The sequence below is a fragment of the Sipha flava genome, unplaced genomic scaffold, assembly GCF_003268045.1.
Source record: "Sipha flava isolate LNK unplaced genomic scaffold, YSA_version1 255_pilon_pilon, whole genome shotgun sequence".
Taxonomy (NCBI): domain Eukaryota; kingdom Metazoa; phylum Arthropoda; class Insecta; order Hemiptera; family Aphididae; genus Sipha; species Sipha flava.
Genome location: NW_020272908.1, coordinates 30794 through 54768, shown reverse-complemented (window position 1 = coordinate 54768; position 23975 = coordinate 30794). Strand labels below are relative to the sequence as shown.

The following is a 23975-nucleotide window of genomic DNA, read 5'->3' as shown; positions in this document are numbered from 1 at the left end:
TAATTTAATTATAATATAATTTATTCTCGATACAACAACAACAATATTACAAACATTTACATAAACAATATAATTAAAATTCTAGAATTAGAATACTATTATTATTATTATTATTATTATTATCTATTAGAATAAACACATTGTTTAATCATTTTATATTGATTTGATTATTATTTAAATATTTTAGAACAGTTGATTCATTATTATACTTGTTATAGAATATTTATATAAATCGTCGACAGTAACATTGAATTATAATTTTACTAAATGACCCGATACGACTTCTCTCGAGAGTCCTTGACTTACTGTTTGTTTAATACAATTTAGAGTAGACCAATGTAAGATATTTTTTATGGTAATCCCGATGAAAATGAAAAAACCACGCTTTATCAATAAAAAAAATCCCTAAATTATACACTTGATATTTTATACTTTACTACATATAGAGTAAATGACTATAAAATATTTATTTCCAAAAATCTTAATCACACAATGCAATTATGTGCAATATATGTAATTCAATGCAATATCAACACATATATTTATAATTAACATTTTTATTTTGTTAAACCGTAAGCTTGAAAAGGAAAAAAGAAAAGTAAACCATGGAAATTTAATTTTAAAATATTTAGTTTTCTTATGATACAATAACTATTTTTCAGGGCATATTTAAATATCTTCGAATATTTTTAGAGCATATAAGAGTATGATACATTTTTATCACATAAATGCATGCATATTTTAAGGTTTTATGGAGTATGAAATCCATAGCTATAACCTAGCTATAAATACTGTCTATACGATTGCAATCGTTGTTACGGTCAGTAGAAATTTTGAACGTACTTACCTAATAATAGCGTTTGTTTCAGATCGTTTCAGTCGACATTTTATATACACAGTTCATTGGACGGGAATTTTTCACTCGGTGACTATTGTGTTTTGTACATAGAGGATGAGCGGTTTTTTTACGAAGAAAGTAATTACGACCATCGATTATGGTATACCACAAAGACATATTTGATAATCAGCGAGAACAAAATGAAGCACGCTATAATATGGCCGTACATCCAACGTATCTGGACGACTTTTAAGGTGTTTAAGATTTCATTGTTGTACATGGACGAGTTGAAAGTGTTAAGGCAATTCGATGATGGCTTTTACAAATACGACACTGTTAATAAACTGAACTACGGAATAAACGATGTGAGAGGTTATCCGTTAAAAGTAGTGATATTTCCGAGGATACCGTCCATAGTATACTATGGTAACAAATGGATTGGACCTGATTGGGAGACGTTGAATTCATTCACGAAAAGATTGAATTTCACTCTTAAAATGTTCTTGTATACCGAGGAATCCGGATTCGGAAGGTATCTGTTGTCTTTTATTGTTATAAGAAAATTATAACTATTATTTGGTTTAATCACTTATTGTGCGTTGGATCATTATATGTAATTTTGCGTGGAATCGAGGAAGGGATTGTTAAGTCTACAATCATAATTTTAAAATATTTGTACGGATATTTGAAATTTTTCTTTACGCATTTTTGAAAAATTATGTTAACGATATTTATCTCGTTTTTCTTTCTTTCACACTATAAAATTTCAGTTTTGAGAACGATACGTATACCGGCGTATTGGGAGAAGTAGCTTATAACCGCGCGGACGTGTCATTTAACAGCCGTTTCCTGGACGACCCGATGATCGAAAAACCGTACCGGTATTCAAAGACCAACCATCTGGACTCGATATGCTTTGTGGTTCCACAGGCGAAGTCTTTGACTAAAATGCAAATTGTGTGGAAAACTTTCACGTTCGAGGTGTGGCTGTGTATGGCCGTCACCTACGTGATGATGATCAATTATTTTCAATTTTTCAACAAATATTCGTATAATTTACAGAACGAAAGAAAGATTTCTGACCCATTCATGACCAGTCTGCAGGTGAACACAGCGCACGTCATTCATCAACATTGCATGTGATTATGCACGGGGCTCAGATATTATAGCACTAAAAAAATAGTAATTTATGCGCTATTGTATGACATAAACAGTTTTAAAATAAACGCTATAATATGCTCTAAAAAAACGAAAAAACAGCAACAGAAAATTGTGTGATTCTTTTTTTTTCATCTATTAACAATTCAACAAATGTAAAATCATCAATTAATTATTTAACATATTAAAAAAAATGAAACGGAAATAAGATAAAATAAAGAAAAAAAGATAATTTTTCTATTTCGGCCTCAAAACTGTTTTGTACAATTTAAATTAAGTTTACGAGATTTATGAAAAAAATATATCAACTAAAACTCTATAAACACGATAGAATATACAAGATACAGTTGTAGATTTGAAATACTACTGTTACATTAAACACAACTCATGGACCGCTAATATTTTGGTGTCACCTGTCCATGACTCTTCAGCAATTTTGTGAATATCTCTTAGAGTTAATATACAGAACGTAGTTGTAGGTGAGCACTTACGTTAACCATCAAACCCGGTTGCTTATTGTTACATAAAACGTACATGCTATTTTTATCAGTACTCATAATAATTAGCAAATGCTTTAAAATCCGAGCCCTAATTTATATACAAATATATGATACAACCGTGATACTATATCATAATAAAATTATATTACGATCGATCATCACTATCGCGTTCCAGGTGGTTCTGGGTATGGGCGTGTGTAGTCTGCCGAAACACGTGGCTGGTCGTCTGCCGTTCGTGTCGTGTTCGGCCGCTTTCTTCGTCATCGTTAGTCTGTTCCAAGCATCTATGGTGACCAGGCTAAGCACGGACACCGTACAGAAGGAGATTGACACGCTCGAGGAGCTCGACCAGAGTGGTTTAGAGATCCGCACCTCGCTGAAAGCCGTCCGCGACTCGTTGGCAATGTACTCGTACACGAAATCGCTCTCGGACAAAATCGACTTGGAGAAGGACCGGCGGTACTCGGTCGGGTCGAACTTCGTCTTCATGTCGAGAATCATGAATTGGGACCTCAGTAAGCTGTCCAATTACATCGGTTATTTCGATAACAAAAGCATTGCGTTGCACGTAGTGCGGGTAACGAACTTTTACACTATCTTTTATAATTTACACGTATTATTGTACATGGTTTTTAAACTTTTTACTAGAATTTAAATTTAAATTACGAAAATTCTGGTTACACACATTTAATGTATAAAGGCAAAAAAATAACACCAAAACTAGAGAAATTGCGCACTATAGAACAACAATTTGAAAAAATTGCATTAACATGCATTATACCTACGATAAAATACTATATTTGAAATCCTTATAATAACCACTTTTGAGATCTATACGTTTTTGCATGTGGTGTACCATATTTTTTTATGCCTTAGTCATAGAACACTCCTGCCGCATCGCAAAGATAGCTTAAAGCCTCTTTTTTCAGTTATTTTTCTGCTGCGAAATGCGTCTCTCCCAGATGTTTCTTCATTTTACGGAAAATATGGTAGTCACTTATGGCTATACCTTAAGGCTGTCCGGTGTGTATGTATGTGGTAATATCCCATCCACATTGGCTGTGACTTGGGCGGTATGCAGACAAACGTTATCCTGATGCAAACGCATTCTCCTCGTCAACATGCCTCTTCTCATGTTTTGGATTGCGCAGCTAAGCTTCCTCAATATCTGACAATAGCGGTCGGCATTGATTGCTATACCAGCAAGCAAAAAGTCACACAATAATAGCCTCTTTCTGTCTCAGAAGATGGTTGCCATCACTTTACCGGTAGATAATGTTTGTTCAAACTTGCGTAGTTTTGGCGATTCTGGATGTCTCCACTGACAAGATCGTTCTTTCGTTTTTGATGTCGTATAGTGGAACCAAATCTCTGGTAACAATTGATTCCTTGAATTCTTCACCATTAGTAGCATTATCGTGTTACTCACACATTGACATGACCCAAATTTACAAAATACAAATTAATATCAGATTATGATTTCAGAATTATTTTATATTGCAATATTATTTTTTCAAATTTCAATAATTTCGGTTCAATTTTAATTAATCTGTCATAATGATATATAAATCAGTTGGCCAATTTATTATGTACAGTTGATCGAGTTTTTTTAGATGGCCAACTGTAAAACTAAAAACCCAATTATTAAGGGAGAAGAGTATCATAGCCATTTTATATATATATATATATATCCCTCTACTTATTGTAATCCGTTTTTAACCACTACACTTTTGAGCAATAATTTTTTTTTTTTTTCGGTTTTCATGATTTTGTTTTGGCATTTGCTATTCTACGTTTATCAAATATATGATAAATTATTGAAATAAAACTAAAAACATACATTTTATGTAATATTCATTACGAGAGTAAATTTTAAAACTTAAGGAAAGTTAAAAAAAAAGTATCTGAAACTTAGTATACTATAAATTAAAAAAAAAAAAAAACAGAAATAACTAGTTATGTTTAATTAATCTTTTTTTTTTTGCAGTTAGTTCCCTAATGAAAGTAGTTGCATCCCGACCACAGTATATAATACACAACGGTTACATGAAAAACAGCTGTAATTTATAATGTTATACAAAAAATAAATAAATAAAAAAATATCATAACATATATCTGATTCAGATGCTGGGTTACAACTGAAGTTTTTTGATTTTTATTAATATTTTCTTTTAGTTCTGTATGAAGATGATTTCGATGATTTTTTTTTTTTTTTTTAATGTAAATAATTATGGTTTTGTTTTCGAAGAATCATTATAGTGCTACATATCCTTTGTACAAAAAGTGTGATGATAATAACTGTACCTTAGTTTTGGTTAGTAATGGGTAGGTATATTATACAATAAGAATTTAAAATTTTCGTCCAGACATCAAAAAACGTGAAATTAATTTTTTATTTGCGTTTTTATGTGTTAAATTTCATGATGAATTATTACTCTTGACAATAAAAAATGAATTAATGAGTTTCTAAATTCAAAACTTAATTGTATGTTATATATGTGATATTTTATTCTAAAAATTAATTGTTAGGTACGTGAAAACAAAAAAGGAATTCTTAACTTATGTTATAAGTTATAACTAAGTATGAGGATAAATATAATAATATAAATAATAACACCAAGTATAAATTATTACGCTATAGAAGTACCTATATAATTATAATGCAATTCAGAACAATTATTTCTCTTGATATATTAAATGTTCATTTATTTTTGATTTTGTGAAGGTAAAAATGATTAAACATTCATTTACGCTATCTCTGAGTATGTAATTTTATTAAATAAAACTAATTTTTGTAATTTTAAGGAATAAAATTATCATAAAGTAAAATAAAGTTTTATATTACACCTTAAACCTAACTATAATATAATTTACGATGTCTCAACAGAATTTTGCTATCAAGTTTTTTCAATTTAAAATCAATGTTGCGTAAATAAGGAAATATTATTATAAATGAACGATAATGAGTGAAATGTTCGAATAAAATATAGACAAATATGAAGAAATTATCAATAGGTACAGTTTCAAACAATAATGTTAATATGAGTATCAGTGAGAGAAAAAACATATTCGACAGTAGACGGAGTAGTTAAAGATAAATCGATGAAAATGTATTATACTTTATTTTAAAACCGTTGAATTATTAGTCAGTAATTATTCTAACTATTCAGTCGGTAATTTTCTGTTTTTTCTAGGAGTGTCCGCTAAGATACTATTTAACTTATCCCGTTTCATTGGACTTTCCGTTTCTGGATGAGCTCAATGACCTTCTCATACGTCTTCAAGAGGCGGGACTTTCTAGTAAGTGGAGAGCAGATATCCAAAAAGTTGAACAAGAATATTATAAACCATTGAATACTAACACGTCAAAAGTGTTAAAGGCCTATTCAATGAAGGATTTATGGTTTGCATTTATTTTCTTGTTTGTCGGTTATACATTGTCAATACTTGTATTGATGTTTGAACTGGTTATGAAAAAAATTAAAAAATACAACTACGATTAATTTGTTAACAGTTGTATCTTATCTGATAAAAATGATATAATTATTACTTACAAACGATTTCATTTGGTTTTTTTTTTTAATAATTTTTACCGAATTAACGGCAAACAGATCCCAACAATGTAGTACAAATGTATTATTATTACTCCTGTACCCACTATAGTCGCAATGGCCACATATTAATGTGTACACGATTTCCCTATTATTTTCTAAAGCTACATGTATGTATTACGCGGAAGAGAATCTACAGACGTTTCAAACATTGTTCAGGTCCTTATCGGCTCTATACGTCTTGTTTACAATGCGCGGATCTTAATTTAAATTTTTAGGGTCGTTAAACGAAGCGAAATGAAAGAGGCCGTGTGTGTCATTGCGCGCACTATTTGATACTATAATATGTTGAATATATTACCGTACTGAACTATCGTCATCACGTTTCCCGCAAAGAACATGCATTCATTAAATGTGGGCGGAATTAAAACGGTTTCGCTAAATCATGTTAAACTAAAGACATTAACACATAATGCACGTATATAACGTATACGCAAGCAGACAGCCGACAAAGTTCGTCATGGATGTTATTGCTTAAATACCTGTGTGATCTATCTCTATTTATCCAGATAATGTGTGCGAATTAAAACAAACTAAAATTTGCATTTTCCGCTTCTGTTCGTCATATAACTACGTAAATTAGACAATGCATCGCGCGAACCTTATCACGTTAAAGTATTATACATTTTGCTATTTACACCGTATTCGTCCGTCAAGCTTGAACGTAAAAAGTTAAATCGTTAAGGGGAGATGCTACTCGAAATTATACGCCAAGTTTAACCTTTTGTTTATTGATGATGGTTAGGGCTATACTACCGACCAAATCCATGCATGTCCATGACTTGTGTTCGTGGATTGTCAAATAAAATAATAATTTATTTACGATTTTTTGGCAGAAAAAAATAAGAGAACATTACCTAAACATTATCTATGATGTAGCGCTTTTATAATTTCATTAACTTATTTCAATGTCTTTGTACGATTAAGCAAAAAATTGATAAACTTAAAAATATTAACATATAAATTGAAAACGCTATATTATTTTTAAAACAATAAAATAAAAATTTTATAAGGAGGAGATACCTCTATTATGAATTTACACTAAATATTTTTGTTTTCCGGGTACGTTTACACTTAAATTACTAGTATATTACGTCCTCTTAATATATTATAAATAAAATTATTTTATATCGTGTTACGTTTTTTTTTTTTTTTTTTTTTGTCAAAAAAAAAAAAATTTAATTTTATATATATATATATATATATATATATATATCTGAGACTTGTGGTGGGTCAAGAAAGACCCCAATATCACTTTTAATCACTATGTTTAGAAATTAAGAATAGAACACATTTTTTTATTTAAAAATGTATATCATTTTTATTTTTTATCGTTGTAGTTTTTGTATTTGTGATGAATTTAAGTATATAGTTAACCTACATTTTATATAGTAAAAATAAAGTAAATACTACTATATTTATCCTGAAAAACAATCATTGTAAAATAGTATTTCTTTGATACCATTGAAGTGCTTTGTTTTGTCATGTATGTATTTATAAATACAGAGTGCTATTTTTTGACCACCATGAGATACTTGAATTTCATTCCAAAAATAACAAAAATGCATTTTTATTTCCGTATGTTTCATGTACAGTCAAATTAAATGTGCATAGTTGACAATTGTAAAATGAAAGGCCACTTGATAATGTAACCAAACATTTTTGCAAATAAAATGAAACTGTGAGTATTTCTTTGTTATTTTTACTGACAGCTTTATTATTATTTTTCTCTTTGTAAACCTTACTGCCATTTTTAAATGTTATAATTTTTCTTTTATCGCATCTTATACTTCCTCATCTACAGTCAAACTCTTGACAATGGTTTCTAATTTATCACATGATTGACAAGTATCATTACTAAGTTTTGCTAAAATGAAATCTTCCATAAATATTTTTTTATACATTAATTCACTAAAAATGTTATGGTTATTTTCTACAAAATGTGTTTTATAGTGTTGGTACATTTTACTAATTAAATGATCAGGAATCATATTACTATTAATCTTTATAAATTGTATCACTATTCAAATACAGTAAGGTCAATTATAAAATATAAAAAAAATTACATTTTTTTTTTAATTGTAAAACAGCCAATGTTCACATAAGCCCTAAAAAAATTGAAGTTTTTTTATATAAATAACGACTGAAATCTGTTTGGTTCTTTTTAATATTGCAATAGTAATTTTTTTAATAACATTGATCTTCTAAAATCTCACAATAATGATTATTAAGATACGCTCTTTTACTAATAAAAAAGCGTATACAATTTTATATGATTGCTCATATAACTAATTTTCACAAGAAAATGATATTAGACCTTTTTCACCCAAGCGCCAGATAAACACATACATGAATTAGGTAAATAATTTGTTTTTTCCCTAGAAATTGCATGTACGTCCAGTCAACTTTAGGTTAAAATTGACGTAACTTTCATAATCATTATCTATGATTAAATACGTTCAGTCAACGTTTAAAACATCAAAATTCTTAAGCATAATATGTCATCGTATAAAAAAATGAATATTCAAATATATTTCAGGCAGTGTTGACGAAACCAGATTGTTTATATTGTGCAAAGAATTTTATAAAAAATAAAATAAAAAAAAAAACAAATAAAGCTGCAGTAAATTTATTCGGCGGTTTATGATTGAAACTATGTTGATAAATCATCATCAGTCCGTTTCCCATCGAATATACTAATATGTTAGATTGAAATATACACATTTTTTTGATTTTAATATATTACAGCGGAAAATTCTTCCAAAGAATAAAGTATAGCATATTTACATTATTGTTACTGGTTGAACTTACAAAGTATTCGGTAAAATGTACATAACCCATAGTTTAATGAATATTTTCTTACTTAAGTAAATATTGGTAAAAACCGTATAGGATGTATGATTCAAACTATCTATCGCGAGTATTATACGCCTGTGTATACAAATATCATAATGAACTAAAGTTTTTTATTTTAATTAGCTATAAAACGGAATCATTAAATCGGTGTTTTATATACCTGTTACGAATTATATTAAATACAAACAACATATATTCAAAGCATGTAGATGATTTTGGTTAATGTAAACGATAATATGGACTTGTGACGTCAACAGTAGACCTGAATGAACTTTTAAGTAATAAATGACCATGAAATATAAAATTTGACTTTGTAAAATAATTTCAGCTTATTTAAATAAACGGCATTTGAAAAATTGTGCCGATAAAATTTACATTGAAAAAAATTAAGGCTGAAATATCAACACAAAATGAATGTAGCGATTACAATCGAAAAAATACAATGTAAAAAAATCGTCATAAAACGTATGAATTTGTTCTCAAATAGCATTATTACACAGCAGTCGGTATTTTTTATTAGATAATTATTTTATTTTATTAATACATATTAAGAACTAAGTTAATGGAGTAACAAATAGAAATGTATCATTTCGTTGTACGATTAAAAATAATTAAAGAGATAATAAGTGTTAAATGAGGAATAGGTTTTATGAAAATGTAAAAAAAAAAAAAAATAATTGGCGTTTAGATATTATTCATCGTTAACGAATAAAAATAAAAGTAATACGATAACCGTGGATGAATTACATGTACAATATGTTAGTTTATCATTATGGATCTTCGTGGAGTGTGATAGGTCATAGACGCATTGATAAAATTATATTATAATACACTATGGAAACGGTTCCCAAAGTGTGTGTCGCGATGTCTGTATAGGGGCGCCGCGCTGTCATGAAATAGTAACTGGTCTAACATTTTCCTTACTATTAGTTATGCTATGATTTGCGAAGGGTGACCTGAAAAAACCTTAGATCAAAAAGGGCGCCGTGAGTCGAAAAAGTTTAGGAAGCACTGTACTATGGCATTGATAACTATTTGAACAAAAATCAAGCCAACCGAAAACTCTCGAAATATTTTTTTATTTATAATTTTTAATTTATAATTATTTGTTCATTAACTATTCCTATTTAAATCGGTACTCAATCAAATAGAATGTTCGTATTACCATCAAATATTTTATTTAAATACATAATAGGTACGATGTATTATAATTTACAAGATTGATTTTAATGAGTAATAAAACTACTAATTTTTTTTTTTTTTTTTGTAAATGTTTTATAACTTTATTTTCCAGCATATTATAGAATTATAATTCAAAAACCAGTTTTAAATATTTTTTTAGTTTGTTTTCATACATTAGTAATGTGATATAAAAATTGGTTTTATTCTATTGTTGATAAAATCTAATTTTTTAAGTATTTCTCTGAAATCTACATTAAATAACATTATTTAATATTAATTTATATAACATCTTCAAAATACGTAACTGAAAAATTATTAATATTTTATTATTTTTTAAAAAACTGAATAGTACTTATTTTTGGTAATTATTCTAATTATTTGTAGCAAAATTTTTATGTATTATTTCTAACTACATACAGTTAAACATCACCAAATTGTTCTACATTTAAAATGTGATTTTCTAATTATTTTAAATATTAAACAATATCAGCTAAGTAATTATTGTATGTACTCTTAAAATGAGTTTCAAATATATTAGGAACCAAATGAAACAATTCATGAAATTACATAATTAATTTGATCTTTTTACTTGCATGGTTCTATGTATACCAGGAGAAGAATTGCATTTGAAGCAAACAAGATGGTATCCGTTTAAGATAGTATTATAATGAACTCAACACGTTTCTTTATTTGTTGTTGATGAACATTAACTTTATTTATTTATTTACAAACTTGACATGTAGACATATATTTTGTACATGTATATATATATATATATATATATATATATATATATATATATATATTGAATACAATAATTATAATAATGAAATAATAAAAAAAAACAATTTAGAATTGAATATATCTAAATTTACATATACATAAACACATATATAGTTATAAAGGTTTCGTTTGACTCACTGTGTTAATAATATCAATTGCGGTGAGATGATGGAGTGAACTGCGGCAGCACGCACGATGGTGATGTACATATATAACGATGGTGGTGTGGACTGCGGCAAAATGCACGGCGGTTAATAAACAGACTGTGTTTGAAATATGGGGTGAAAATAACGTAGAGGAATATAGTCTGCTTGTGTGCTTTCCTAATCAGCCCGATAGTACGGATTACTCCGTACCCAGTACGATAAACACACACCAAGAGGAACATTTGTAAATAGAATCAAGTATACAGGTTAATCAGCTCGACAGTACGGATTACTCCGTACCTAGAGCTCTAATCTATCTAGACCTTTAATATACTATTACAAGAAATGGGATTTGTTGTTTTTCTCTTAGGAAACGTGACGTTATGTGTATGTATGCCGGTGCCGATTATATGCCGAATTCTGTTTTCTATCGTTGCAGATTGACTTTTGTACAATTCCTTGTTTAATAGTTTCATCTCATAATTTTGACAAACGTATAGATTTGGATCTCCTTTTTCTATTTCCTATATTTAGAGTCCTATATATTAAAATCTTCTTTCCCCAAACCATACATGATGTTACATTTAACCTGTTGTGTCCAAATGTGCTCTCTGTTGGTGCTTTGTTCTATGTTACTGACGGTTGAATTGAACAAGTCAGGGCGTAGTGACGTTTGACTCAACTATGAGTAGTATGCTACGTTGTGCCACAGGCGGCTTCTTGTGGTATAATCGTTATAGTATGAATAAATAAATAAGAAAATTATTTAAATCATATGAACTATCCGAATCCTGAGTACACAGAGGAGAATGGCGTAAGGACCAAATTTAGAGGGATGGTGTAGATTAGGTTAGTATGATTTTATGATGTATTATTGCGGAATTGGTGTGGATTAAAAAAACTCTTATATTAAAGTTCTTTTGGTTTTTTAGTAAACCATAAATTAAAATAGGTATTTCTAAGAAATCATCAAATATTTGTTTCTACAATAACCTTATTACGACCCGGTGTTTCCTAACCTTTCTGCTAACCTGTTGTGTAACCGACCCTACAAAAAAAAAAAACATAATATGTTTTAATATAATTATATTTACTAATCATTTTATTATAAGGAATTTTGTCATATGCTTTAACTCAATACTAAAAAACTTAATTCTGATAAATATTATATTTTTGATAAATAAAATACTTTTATTGTCATTAATTTTGACTAACGACCTATCAAAAATATTTTATAGCTCATGGATTGAGAAACGCTACTCTATAACATCATCAAAATGACATTATGTATTAATAATATAAAATTGATGTTAAAGTGTTTTAATATATAAATTAGTTGAAATACTTTGGGTTCATATCATAAAAATATGTCTCATAATCAGCGGTACAACAATAATATCGAACATAAACTATGTGCTAGTTAATTTCAATAACATTGAAGGGAATCATATACCCGTATAATATAAATGTATGTTATGCAAAGGTTCTCCATATATCGGCCCCTTGTTTTGGTAAATATCGTTACGGAGTAATGCGCCCCAAATTGGCAGAGAAACGCGCATCCAAAATAAGCTGTATAATACTATGCGAATTACAATAGGTTGTGTCTGATCAAACAACTTATAATGGATTACTTTCGAATATAGCACCACCGGCTGCTCGAAGGTATCTTGCAACCATTAAAATTCTACAGAAAATCAATGGATCAGTGAGTTAACGAGTACACAATTACGTAAATAATGTACCATATAAATATTAAGATATTATGGAAAATATGTTAAAACAAGGTTGAGAAGACGGCAGTGTAAAATGTAAGCAACTGATAAATAACCCTACTCAAAGAGTTTCGAATCTTGATTGCTCAAGAATCATGTGAACTAATATAAACAGAATACGTACGGAGCAGGGAAAATGTAACTACCTTCTACACAAATGGATAACGAAAAATTTACCTCATTGTGACTGCGGTCAAATACAGGCTATCCAACACATTGTGAAGGAATGCTCTCAAAAAAGATACAAGGGAGTAGTAAAGGTCCTTTATAAAGGCGATAATGAAGTAATGGTTAGCTAAGCCTTATGTTCGCCTTTAAATATAATATGTACTATTATAATTATTATTGTTGTTATTGTTAATCTTCTTTGTGTATGGTAAAATGTTTTATATTATTACCTAACTTAGATCTCGTAAATTATTTAGATGTTGTTAATTTAATTCAGTCTTTAATATGCTTTGTCTGCACCAATACATTTACGCTACATGTAATAAAAATTAAAAAAATTTTATGTTACCTAATTTTTTGTAACATTTACATATATTACAATATCTAAGACTTTTTAAATTAAATATACTTATCTTTATTCAAATACCATTCTAAACTGAAATGCTATTGAGTATTGTTAATTAATCATTAAAATCTTGTTAAAAATTAAAAATTACAGCTATTATACTAAAAATACATGAAGTAATTATAACATATCATTAAGCCATTGAAAAATATTTTAAACTTTGAACAAATTATACTATGTAATTTTCATTTTGTTTTAGTATTTCCATAACTTTTCGCCAATACGGATATTATACTATATGTTGTGTGCATAATCTAGAAAATAAACAAATAAACAATATTATTAAATAATCAATAAAGTGTAAAATTGTTTGTGTATACTACGAGTGTATTGTGTTAAAACAAAACAAATTAAGAGTCAATATTCAATGAATATTGTTCAATTATTGGAGTTATATCGAAGAAAATGACAACTATATAAACGATCCTGTATACTAAATATTTTGATACTTCTTCTGATTTTAGACTCAGAGAAATATGGTAATAATGCTATATCAATCCTCTTAAGAAATATAAACGTAGACATACGTACATAGAATAGTTTGGATACTTAAATTTTCTTCCCGAAAAATGATGAAAAAATATTTTCTTATTATTTACATAACTTTTTACCAACTATCAAAAAATATTTTGACAGCTACATGATTTTCTTGAAAATTTTCTTATTACAAATATATCCAAAAAAATTTATTATGCTAAGTGGAACCTAATCTCTCTCACTTAGAATAGTTTTATCGAAAGAAATGTTACATTGGTTTGAAGTTTAAAAGATCAAAACAACATTACTATTTGCTATTTTCTCTACTGTAGAATTTTATCTGACCTAAAAAGTTCATCATATTTACAGTTGGAATATATTTAATTTTTTAATGAATTTTCAAAAAAGTTATAGGTATTTCTAATTTGAAAACATGATGATATAGTCAAAATATTTTCTCAATATATGTTGTAGAGTTAAAATATATTTTAGTATCAATTCTATAATAAAAAAGGTTTACTTTTACTTTATTATGCATTACATTACTTACTCGTATATACGATTGGAGTTTCTAAGTTAATCTTTTAATTAAGATAAATATCACTCATTGGTATATTGGCATTAAAAATAAATTGTTAATAAAATAATACATACACTTGAGAACATTTCTAAGTTGACTATTCTATTTATAGATACTTTTAATTTTAGCTTTTCAGCATTATTCATTCGCATGATAAGCAATAACATCTTTTTATATTTTGTATTAATTTTGGTCCAATCACTACAATAGAGTGCAAAATTCATGGATTCCTTCTAAAATAAATAATTTAAAATTTTAGGCTGAAAGTAGTAATCTTAATTAATAAGATAAAAAAATAAATGATATAAAAATAAAAATAATTAAATTTTTAATACTCATAAATTAATATATATAATAAATCAACAAATAATTTATATATAAAATAAATAGATAAATAACTAAATAAAATCTTAATCTGGATTATTATTATATTTGTTTTGAATTAAAAATTTATCGTTAGCTCGACGACGTCAGGTTCGACGACGTCAGGTATACACAAAGTCAATAAAATTGTGATTTATTATTATAATTCGGTATGTAAAAAAAAAAATTAATAAATATATTTTTTGTATACCAGTATCGGTAAATTATTAATAAATTGTATAACATTTTTGAAATAAAATAAATAAACCAAGAAAATGTAATAAATATTATAGAAATATAATTATTTTATATATATATATATTATTTATCATAATGAATCTTCATTAAAACAAATGTAAATTTAAATTTAAAAAAAAATTAATAAATTTGAATTTGAATAAATAATCGTCTGTTTTTTTTTTTTAATGCTTTAATAATGTAGATATTACAACTTCATAATTATATATAATGTAAAAAAAGTTATTAAAAATTATTTGTGTTACAAGACAATTGGTATGTTATTTAAACTATACATTCAATATATTATGACAATAATTTAAATGTGAAAACTTTCTTTCAGAATGAAATTAATAATGAGTGAGATGACAGAAGAAGAACGAGAATTGAGAATGATTATATCAGGAAAAAAGTAGCAAAGAGAAAAGCATTTACAAAATAATGAGTTGCGGAGGAAGGACATAAGGAAGAAATGTGATACAAGTCGCATATGGTATCGTAGTGTAGAGTGCAAAAGGATGAAAAATGTAGTGAAAGAAGAAATGAATGATTAGGAATAAGATAGTGACCAAAGCGGAGTCGAGAAAAGGAGATTATTGTGGATCGAGGAAGATTCAAAATTTTGATTAAATTAAAAATAATTTTATGATGTAATTTAATTAATAATTATATAATAATAGTTTTTATGAATTTACATTATCATATTTTAAAATATTAATGTACTTACTTGTTCGTTTATAAGACCATATAGGTAGCAAGTGATGAACGAATGTATTATATTAGGCGTTATAGTAAGAAGAAGTTTTATTACTGGCACTGATACTAAAGACAACCCATTATAATTATTCTAAAACAAAAATAAAAATAAAAAACCATTCATACTACATTGTTTTATTGAAACTTATATTTACAATGAAAATCATATAAGCTTGAAATATTATTAACATCGATTGAGCTGCTAACTGAACGAATGTCACAGGTTCAAATAATCGAAAAATGTCTCTAATTTTTCTGAAACCCCGTTTAAAATAATGAATATATGAATATATATGGCCAGAAATTTTAAATACTATCTTTAATATAAATTAAAATTCTATATCTATCTTTTTTTTTTAGTAGATATTACATAAATTATCATATGAGATGTAACTGAAAAAATTTTACAATACGAGTAAACTTTTAATATTCTTTAAGATTTAACATTATATAATTTAAATATAACTAACGTAAGTCGTGCAAACCTTGAAGCATATAATAATATTGCTCTGAATTTAGTACTTGTAAATTAAATAACTGGTTTAACATGATTCTAATTTTTTTTCTTACATGTATATGTCATAGTAATAGATGTTAAATTTATACAAACGTTATTTTCCAGTAATTAACGGTAATAGATAATAATGAATAATTTGCAAGGTTTTTGCAGTTATCTACTAAGGATTTATGTAAATTCCAAAATTCTTAATTAACTGTGTTAATTTATTCAAATGTTTATATTATAATATTATTTATTTTCACGTGACCAAAAACCGTGGCATTTTGAATTTCATATCCCAACTACTCGATAAGCAATATTTATTCATTAAATGAGTTATAGTCGCTTCATTTTCTATTAATTACATCAGGTAGAGTATTGTTAAATTTATTTTCCATTTCAAGTTCATTCATAATGAATTTTATTAAAAATACATTATAAAGAAAACGAACATAAACTATTCGAGGTTATTATACTTTAATAGTCAAACAAACAACGATACTATTACGATTCAATGATGCCAATGAGCACCACTAACATATCGTAAAATATTAGTAATTAAAATGCCTCATTAAAACACTCTCAGACTACGATTGTATAAAATACCATCCAACACCATTATAACAACAACATTTTCCAACGTGTGTAGAAATTAACAATAATCGAACCCCAAAAATAATAAATTATCATAATTTTACTGGTTTGTTTGGTAACTATTGTTATTTACTAGAAAATATTTATGACATAATTTACTTTAACATATATATATATAAGTAACTTAAAATTTAGATAATGATATGTGACTATTTTGTATTTTAAATAAAGTAATATGTGTAGTCTTCATGACCACTAGTACTACTCGTATAAATATTATTAACCTTACTTGAGCATGTTTTGTTGGTCATGAATTAACAGTTTTAGACTTAATGCGGTTTCGAATTCATTGCCGTCAATGTTTCTCTTGTTACCTATTAGTATAATACAAGCAAATTAACAACTGTTATGGACAATAACAGTATAAGCGTTCAAGAAGAGCGCAGATTATTATTTTTTGTTAATAAAAAAAAAATATTCTTAAAATTGTTAAACATAAATGTAATTCTACTTTGCACGATTAAAATAAATATTAATAGTTTCAAATGTTCATATAATAATCATCGAGTCTGGCTGGATATCACAACGAATAGAGATGCAAAAAGTCGGGATTGTTGAAATTCGAAATTGAAATTAGTATTCTTCTACGTGTACCTAACTTGTAATGAAGTTTTGATAAACACATATATATTGTAATTAATTGATTTTTAAACTAGAACATAACTAGAATTACATAATGTTAAATCCAAAATTCGAATATTGAAATGCGAAATCTGTATTAGTTGGATTTTCGGAGAATCCGGATTTAATTTCCATAACTACTACAAATATGCTAACTCCATGCAATATATCTTTGAAGAGACAGTTTAACAGTGAAAAATTATAAACCTGATATCATTTCTGATTGATTTTCTGATAAATCCGATAGGAGTCGATTCCGAAGTGGTCGAAACATTGGTGATCACAACCATTTGGTCGTTCGTTTTCGGATACCTTTATACACGAATAAACCAAAACTTTCCTACGCACTTTAACAGTCTTAGGACTAACAGTTAACTGCCAAACATTGATGAGTACTCGATTACAACGCGCGCATGTTTGGCAGCGTAGTATTGATGACATTATGACGTTATTCTAATCGAGGTGACTCGAACACATCGGACGAGTATTGCACTCATGTTTACCGCCAGAATTGAAAACGAGTTGTCTGGAAAACGAACTGCTGCCATAGGCGCAACTAGAGCCCAAATATTGGGTGTGCTAAAATTGTTGAAATTGAATGGTATTTCACTGTAATTATATAGATTATATAGATCCTGAAAAAAAAAAGAAAAGAAACAGGAGTGCTACAATTGAACTCATGGGTGCTACAAATCTTATCGAGCCCCCTGATTGCGTCTATGATGACCACCAGCGCAAATAACGACCGAAAATGTGACCGCCAAACCGCGCTCGATGACATGCGATCGATCCGAAAGCGGCTTGAAAAATACCGTTCGGGATGGGAACAGGGGCGCGTCCGGCCACACACAAGCTCACCGTACGCTTCGCTCACGGTGCCGTAGCACAACGTGCTGTACGAGTCGGCGATGGTTTTCAACTGGAACTGGATGGCGATGCACATGGATATGACGAACGTGTCGTATGCTATGGTGGCGTGGCCCCAGCTTACCACCTGCAGCATCTCGACGGCGTAGAACGCTAGGAAATGATCGTTGTAGAACCGTTCGCCGACCGGGTACACGTAGTTTAGCGAATTGTACCGGTACTGGCGCACTTTGCCGTTGATCTCCACGTCCAGGTATACACCGTCGACGATGAACGGCGACAGGCACCAGGCTACTGTCACGGATCCCCAGAGCAGCAGGAACAGTATGGACAACGTGATGGACTTGGCGCGGGCGGTGCGCAACGCGTCCCTCCGGTGCCCGGTGTACGACAGGAACTGCACGGACGTCATATCCATACAGTCCCAGATCAGTTCCGAGTTTCTGGACACGCAGAACAGTTTGAACGTGGAGAAGAATATGGCTACGGCCAACATGAAATGGTTCATCAGCTCGTTGGTGTTGTACAGGTAGTAGTACGAGCTCAGTATCAAGACCGACACAGAGAACACGCCGAACATGATCTCGATCGTGGCCACCACCTTGTACGGACTGTACCCGTAGTATTTGCTCGTGTTCGGATTGATCAACTGATAGAAACCGGTGAGTTTCATCAGCCTCAGATTGATTATGTAGTTCTGATGATCATCGTCGTCCATACTCGTTCGATCAATAATAATTCAGTATTACTATTAAAACAATACCGATGATGCAAGTGACATGACGAACTATGTAAAAGTAAAAAAGAAAAAAAAACCCCATTCAACATAACGTAATTGATTTTAGCTGATCAGTAAATATGATAAAAGAAGTCGAAATTTATTATTTATTTATATATATTTATATTATTTAGTTCATATGCGTTCCGTTTAAACACTCGAAACGGCTGTTAATTTTTTTTTTATGGTGGCGTGCGATAGAGAAAGTAATGTAATTTTTACAACTAAAAGTCACAATTGAAGTAACTCGTTGAGATACCGAACAACATGTTTCAAATAGAATATAACACACAGTTCTCGATTCGAATCGGTACACGTACGAGTACAATGTCAGTGATAGCTTTTTTCGACTTTTTTGTTCACACGGATTACAATAGAAGTGCGATAAATCATTAGATTATAATAACGATTCGATGTGTTATTTGATGTCCCACGAAGTCATGAACATTGTTAACAAAATCAAACCTAATGGTGTTTTCATACCTTAGTGGGACATCTGTTACTATTGCCAGAATAGTATAATTCGTGTTACTCGAATATAACCTGATAAATCGATTGCATACGATTATCGTCAAAGTCTAGAAATATGTATTTATTTAAAAATATTTTGGATTTTTATAACTTTCGGTTCAAAGTTTACATTTATTTATATTGTTTATTGTTATTTTTGCACAATAAATTAAAACAAATTATTAAACAGATAACTTACTAATATTCGATTTCTGAATGGTTTTCTGTGTAGGAGAAAAAAAATATTCGGCATTAAATTTGATCAAATTATAATCGATAAATAGTGGTTGGTCAGTTGAAATATATTTTCAAATATTTACTTTTTTAAAAAAAAATCTGTCATAAACACATAACAAAAACAATAAAGGCTAAGACTAAAAATGATATTTATACCGTGGCATCCGACTAGTATTACGATTGTAGTTTTATTTTATTTTCGAACAAGCGAATACATTAATATTGCATTACAACTGAATCCATCAAATTATCATTTGTCTCAAATAGAAAAATTTAAATTTTTATGCTATGAATTATATAATTGACCACTATTATGACCGTATGTTAGATTAATAATGAAGATTTTAATACCATATTTTAAACGTTTGTTAATTCAATAAATTAAAAATATATTTTGAACCTTTTTTCTAACATAATTGCTAAGTAGACATAATTTCTAGACATAGGACACATTAATGGTCGTTTAACACACTACACTATGAATAAAATATGTAACTGGAAGGAAAATAATTCCTTAGAGTTAAAAATTGTATGAGAATAAACCGACAATTCTAAACCTTAATTTATGCTTCCGTTATAAATTGAAAAATTTATCAATTTAAATTTTAAAATTTAAAATATGTAATGATTATAATTCATTTTTTTTATTGATGATTAATCGATGTATCGTTGAAAAACCATTGATGTTTAAGAATATCTAAGTTTAAAAACATCGAAAAAAATTTTTTTTCCTTCTTGATCTGCCATCTGTTGCACATCTTATTATCTGTACAGTGTACTATTTTCCTGATTAAATAATAAATTCAAGAAATAAAATACTATTTTTTAACTTATATTTTTTATATACATATTAAATACTTACGATTAGAGATCGTAAGTTCATATATTTGCATGTTTTCTTTGCTATATCGGAAAATGTGCTAATTGAGATAAAAATTCGCTAACAATGATAATAAAAATCTTAAGTTTAATTGAGCATGTTTTTGCATATTTTCTGTTTATTGGCATATGGTTGATTTTTTTTGAGTAATTATCACATATTATTTTAAGTAAATTCAATATATCGTTTTTCGTGAAGTCAAAAAAAAAAAAATTAGATCAATAAATATTTGAATTCATTCTTATTTTCTTTTCCGAAATTTTTAATAAAATCTTAGTATTTTATCAATATTTTTATTTTTTTATGACATTAAGTTTTATAAGATAAAATCAATACTACGGAAACAATGTTATTGTGCATCACTACCACTCTCCTCCAATTGACGTGTCCATTGCAATTTATCTATTTTCGTAAAATGTAATCGAAGAAAAAATAAGTATGGATAATTCTTATTATTTTAAAAAATGCTTATACATTTTTTTTCGTGCATATTTAAAGATTTATAATGCACATTTGAATGCATATTTAATAAAATGTTAGTGAATGCTTATTTATGCGTTTTTTTAGTGCATAAACTTAATACAAACTTTGTAAACAAAACTTTATTTTAATACAAACAAAATTCAAACATTTTTAACATAGACATCGATGTTTAATCGATTAATGGAAAACAAATCGTCGATAGTCTTGCCCATTCCTAATTCACGGCCATATAATTGGATTTTTGATCTTCTTACATTCTTTTTGAATTGTGTTACCACTATTAACAATTGTTCCGAAATGCATGGGAACGTTTTTTAATTTGGCTTCTGGTTTTTTGACATTTGTATAAGATTCTCCTTCGTTGTCATAAACTTCTTGACCTAAATAAACACAAATAAAAATAAACATATTATGAACTATATTTTTTCAAATTATGTTAAAATTAAAACAATAGTTGAACCTGATATAAGTTAATATATTAAATAAATTAAGAAAATATAAAAAAAAATAGATGGAAACCATAAAGAATTTAAAATGAAAGACTGTTAGAATAATAACTTCCGTCTACAAATTATATATAAAAAAAAATTTACTTTCTGGACGTAAAATACTTAAGTCACTTCTAGTCTTAGAATCTCTATTCTTCATAATAACTCTTTGGCTATCTAAGTTTCCTAAAAATACTTTTTATTGAAGTATTAAATAAAATATATTTAAAATTACAGTAATATTAACATAAGATAAGTTTACAAAAATACTTACATAAACATACAAAGTTATTATTTTTTTATTTAACCAAGCAATATTTCACAAAATATGAATACTATAGTTTAATTTAAAAAATTAGCCTGTATCAAATATTTATAAAAAATAATTCTTATGCAGATTAAAATATATTAAATATATAATGAATTTTCTAAATTAATAAAAACATTTATGTATACCTTCGGTTTTAATACTTGTTTCTGGAATTTTAGAATGATTTTTTCTCTTTACTTTATTTGCACCGCTAAAAAATATTTATTACGTATTAGTTTAACTATAAAAACTTGGTCAGATTAGCAAGATTAACCATAAGTTTAAAATATGTTATGCAATAATATAATAGTATACACAACTAGTTTGGGACGTTAAATTATAATTGTTGACATAATTATTTATTATTATTATCGTATGGTATTGTATGTAAGCGTTACAAACTAGATACAGATATATATATATAAATAATTCACACAATAATAAAACAATATTAAACTTTAAAATTAATGCTATGGGTAACTTTTCCATGTTGTCATCAGTTAAGGAGTTTAAAATTGGATGTCGAGTGTCATTATCCATTTGACCGCATTGTAGATTGTTTTGTGGAGTTCTACTGTCCGTTAAATACGTGGAGTGGGCCATCACTTATTAACTGGGAAATAGATACATAGTAATGAGTGGCCGCAGTCACAGCCTGGACTATCTCTCATTTTCCATTTATGTAGGACTCTTCGGAGTGACCATGCCCTGTACGTAGGCGATTAAGTGTTACCCACTCGTGACGGGCTAACTGTTGTCCAGGAGCTAGAGTATCCAAGCTCTTATTTAAAATATAATTGTCTATATGGCAGAATTCTGCCATTCTAGTTTCTAATTGTTGACACTAACTGTATATTGTAGTCAGTAATTATTAATACTACACTTCCACAATATATTAATATAATATATACACTTAATCAAAAAAGTTTCCACACGCTAATTTTTTCCGTCAGTGTACTCGTTGTTATGAAGTCTAATAAATAAATTTATTGTTATATTTCATATTTGTATACATTAAATATTTTTCTTACTATATTGATTATACGTTAACGTTTTATTTACTACGACATACGTTAACCATGGAAGTATCTACTGAAGTCCGTGCATTAATTATTCGACTAAGAAAAGAAGCACAATATTTTCAAAAAAATGTTAAAATTGTAAACAAATCACACACGATGGTTCAATATATTATAGACAAAAATAAATTAAAACATTGAGCAGTAGGCCTCGTTCAGGTCGTTTTAGAAAATTATATTCAAACCAACGGCGGGCAATTTTAAGAACAGTAGTAGAAAATGCCAAGACAAATGTCAATAAAGTTTATAAATATTACCTGAATCCTACAATATCTCTAATTGCAGACTGTAATAATCGGGCAGGATAAAATGATTTTGGTTTTTTCTTAACTTCTACTTGAATCTAAAATTTTAATAAGAAAATTAATTGTTATTGAAATATTAATTTATGTTAATCAAATGGCTATCCCATTAATTTACCATACTAGTACTCTTTACTTCATTTGAACCGCTGAAAAATATTAATTACGAATTAGTTCAACTATAAAATCTTGACAGATTAGCAAAATTAACCATAAGTTTAAAAATATGTTGTATAATAATATTATAGTATTTATTTGTATATGTCGTAGGCCATATGGAAAATTAGTTTTTTTGCAAAAAGACTAGGCTCTTTGCAATGGGTAGCCCGTTTGCGAACTACTTATTATTTTTCCAAACAGCCTGCTGTTTTTCAGGCTCATTGCATACAGACTAACAGCTGTTAGGCCTTTTAAGAACTACAATCATTTTA

At 28.2% G+C, this 23975-nt stretch overlaps 3 protein-coding genes across 3 annotated transcripts in view; 1 reads left to right on the top strand and 2 right to left on the bottom strand.

Moving 5' to 3' along the window:
* Window positions 1-1038: 1038 nt before the first annotated feature.
* On the top strand, window positions 1039-7741 carry LOC112684675. Its single transcript, XM_025556310.1, has 5 exons — window positions 1039-1370; window positions 1609-1942; window positions 2672-3073; window positions 5691-5899; window positions 7703-7741. Exons 1-5 carry the CDS (start codon window positions 1039-1041, stop codon window positions 7719-7721), a joined length of 1296 nt encoding a protein of 431 aa, XP_025412095.1. The 3' UTR covers window positions 7722-7741.
* A 5849-nt stretch (window positions 7742-13590) lies between these two features.
* Window positions 13591-20052, bottom strand: LOC112684685 (odorant receptor 49b-like). Its single transcript, XM_025556322.1, has 7 exons — window positions 19965-20052; window positions 18469-19264; window positions 17219-17303; window positions 15992-16091; window positions 15808-15927; window positions 14555-14713; window positions 13591-13677 (listed from the first exon to the last, which is right to left on the bottom strand). Exons 2-7 carry the CDS (start codon window positions 19193-19195, stop codon window positions 13609-13611), a joined length of 1260 nt encoding a protein of 419 aa, XP_025412107.1. The 5' UTR covers window positions 19196-19264; window positions 19965-20052; the 3' UTR covers window positions 13591-13608.
* Window positions 20053-21564: 1512 nt separating this feature from the next.
* Window positions 21565-23975, bottom strand: part of LOC112684674 — an 11610-nt gene continuing 9199 nt past the window's right edge. Inside the window, exons 5-8 of the mRNA XM_025556309.1 lie at window positions 23663-23693; window positions 23500-23585; window positions 22310-22374; window positions 21565-21745 (exon numbers count right to left, since the gene is read on the bottom strand). Coding sequence (XP_025412094.1) covers window positions 21585-21745; window positions 22310-22374; window positions 23500-23585; window positions 23663-23693 — 343 coding nt within the window. The 3' untranslated portion in view covers window positions 21565-21584. The remainder of the gene's footprint in view (window positions 21746-22309; window positions 22375-23499; window positions 23586-23662; window positions 23694-23975) is intronic.

What these genes read in the sequence shown, in the direction of transcription:
- LOC112684685 (XM_025556322.1), bottom strand. Translation starts at nt 19,195, where the DNA reads ATGGACGACGATGATCATCAGAACTACATAATCAATCTGAGGCTGATG. An exon ending in CACCGTGAGCGAAGCGTACG is followed by an intron (nt 17,304 to 18,468) that starts GTGAGCTTGTGT and finishes TTATACTAATAG; the next exon opens with GTAACAAGAGAAACATTGAC. An exon ending in ACTTAGAAATGTTCTCAAGT is followed by an intron (nt 13,678 to 14,554) that starts GTATGTATTATT and finishes TTTATTTTCTAG; the next exon opens with ATTATGCACACAACATATAG.
- LOC112684675 (XM_025556310.1), top strand. Translation starts at nt 1,039, where the DNA reads ATGAAGCACGCTATAATATGGCCGTACATCCAACGTATCTGGACGACT. An exon ending in GAGGAATCCGGATTCGGAAG is followed by an intron (nt 1,371 to 1,608) that starts GTATCTGTTGTC and finishes ATAAAATTTCAG; the next exon opens with TTTTGAGAACGATACGTATA. An exon ending in TTGCGTTGCACGTAGTGCGG is followed by an intron (nt 3,074 to 5,690) that starts GTAACGAACTTT and finishes TGTTTTTTCTAG; the next exon opens with GAGTGTCCGCTAAGATACTA.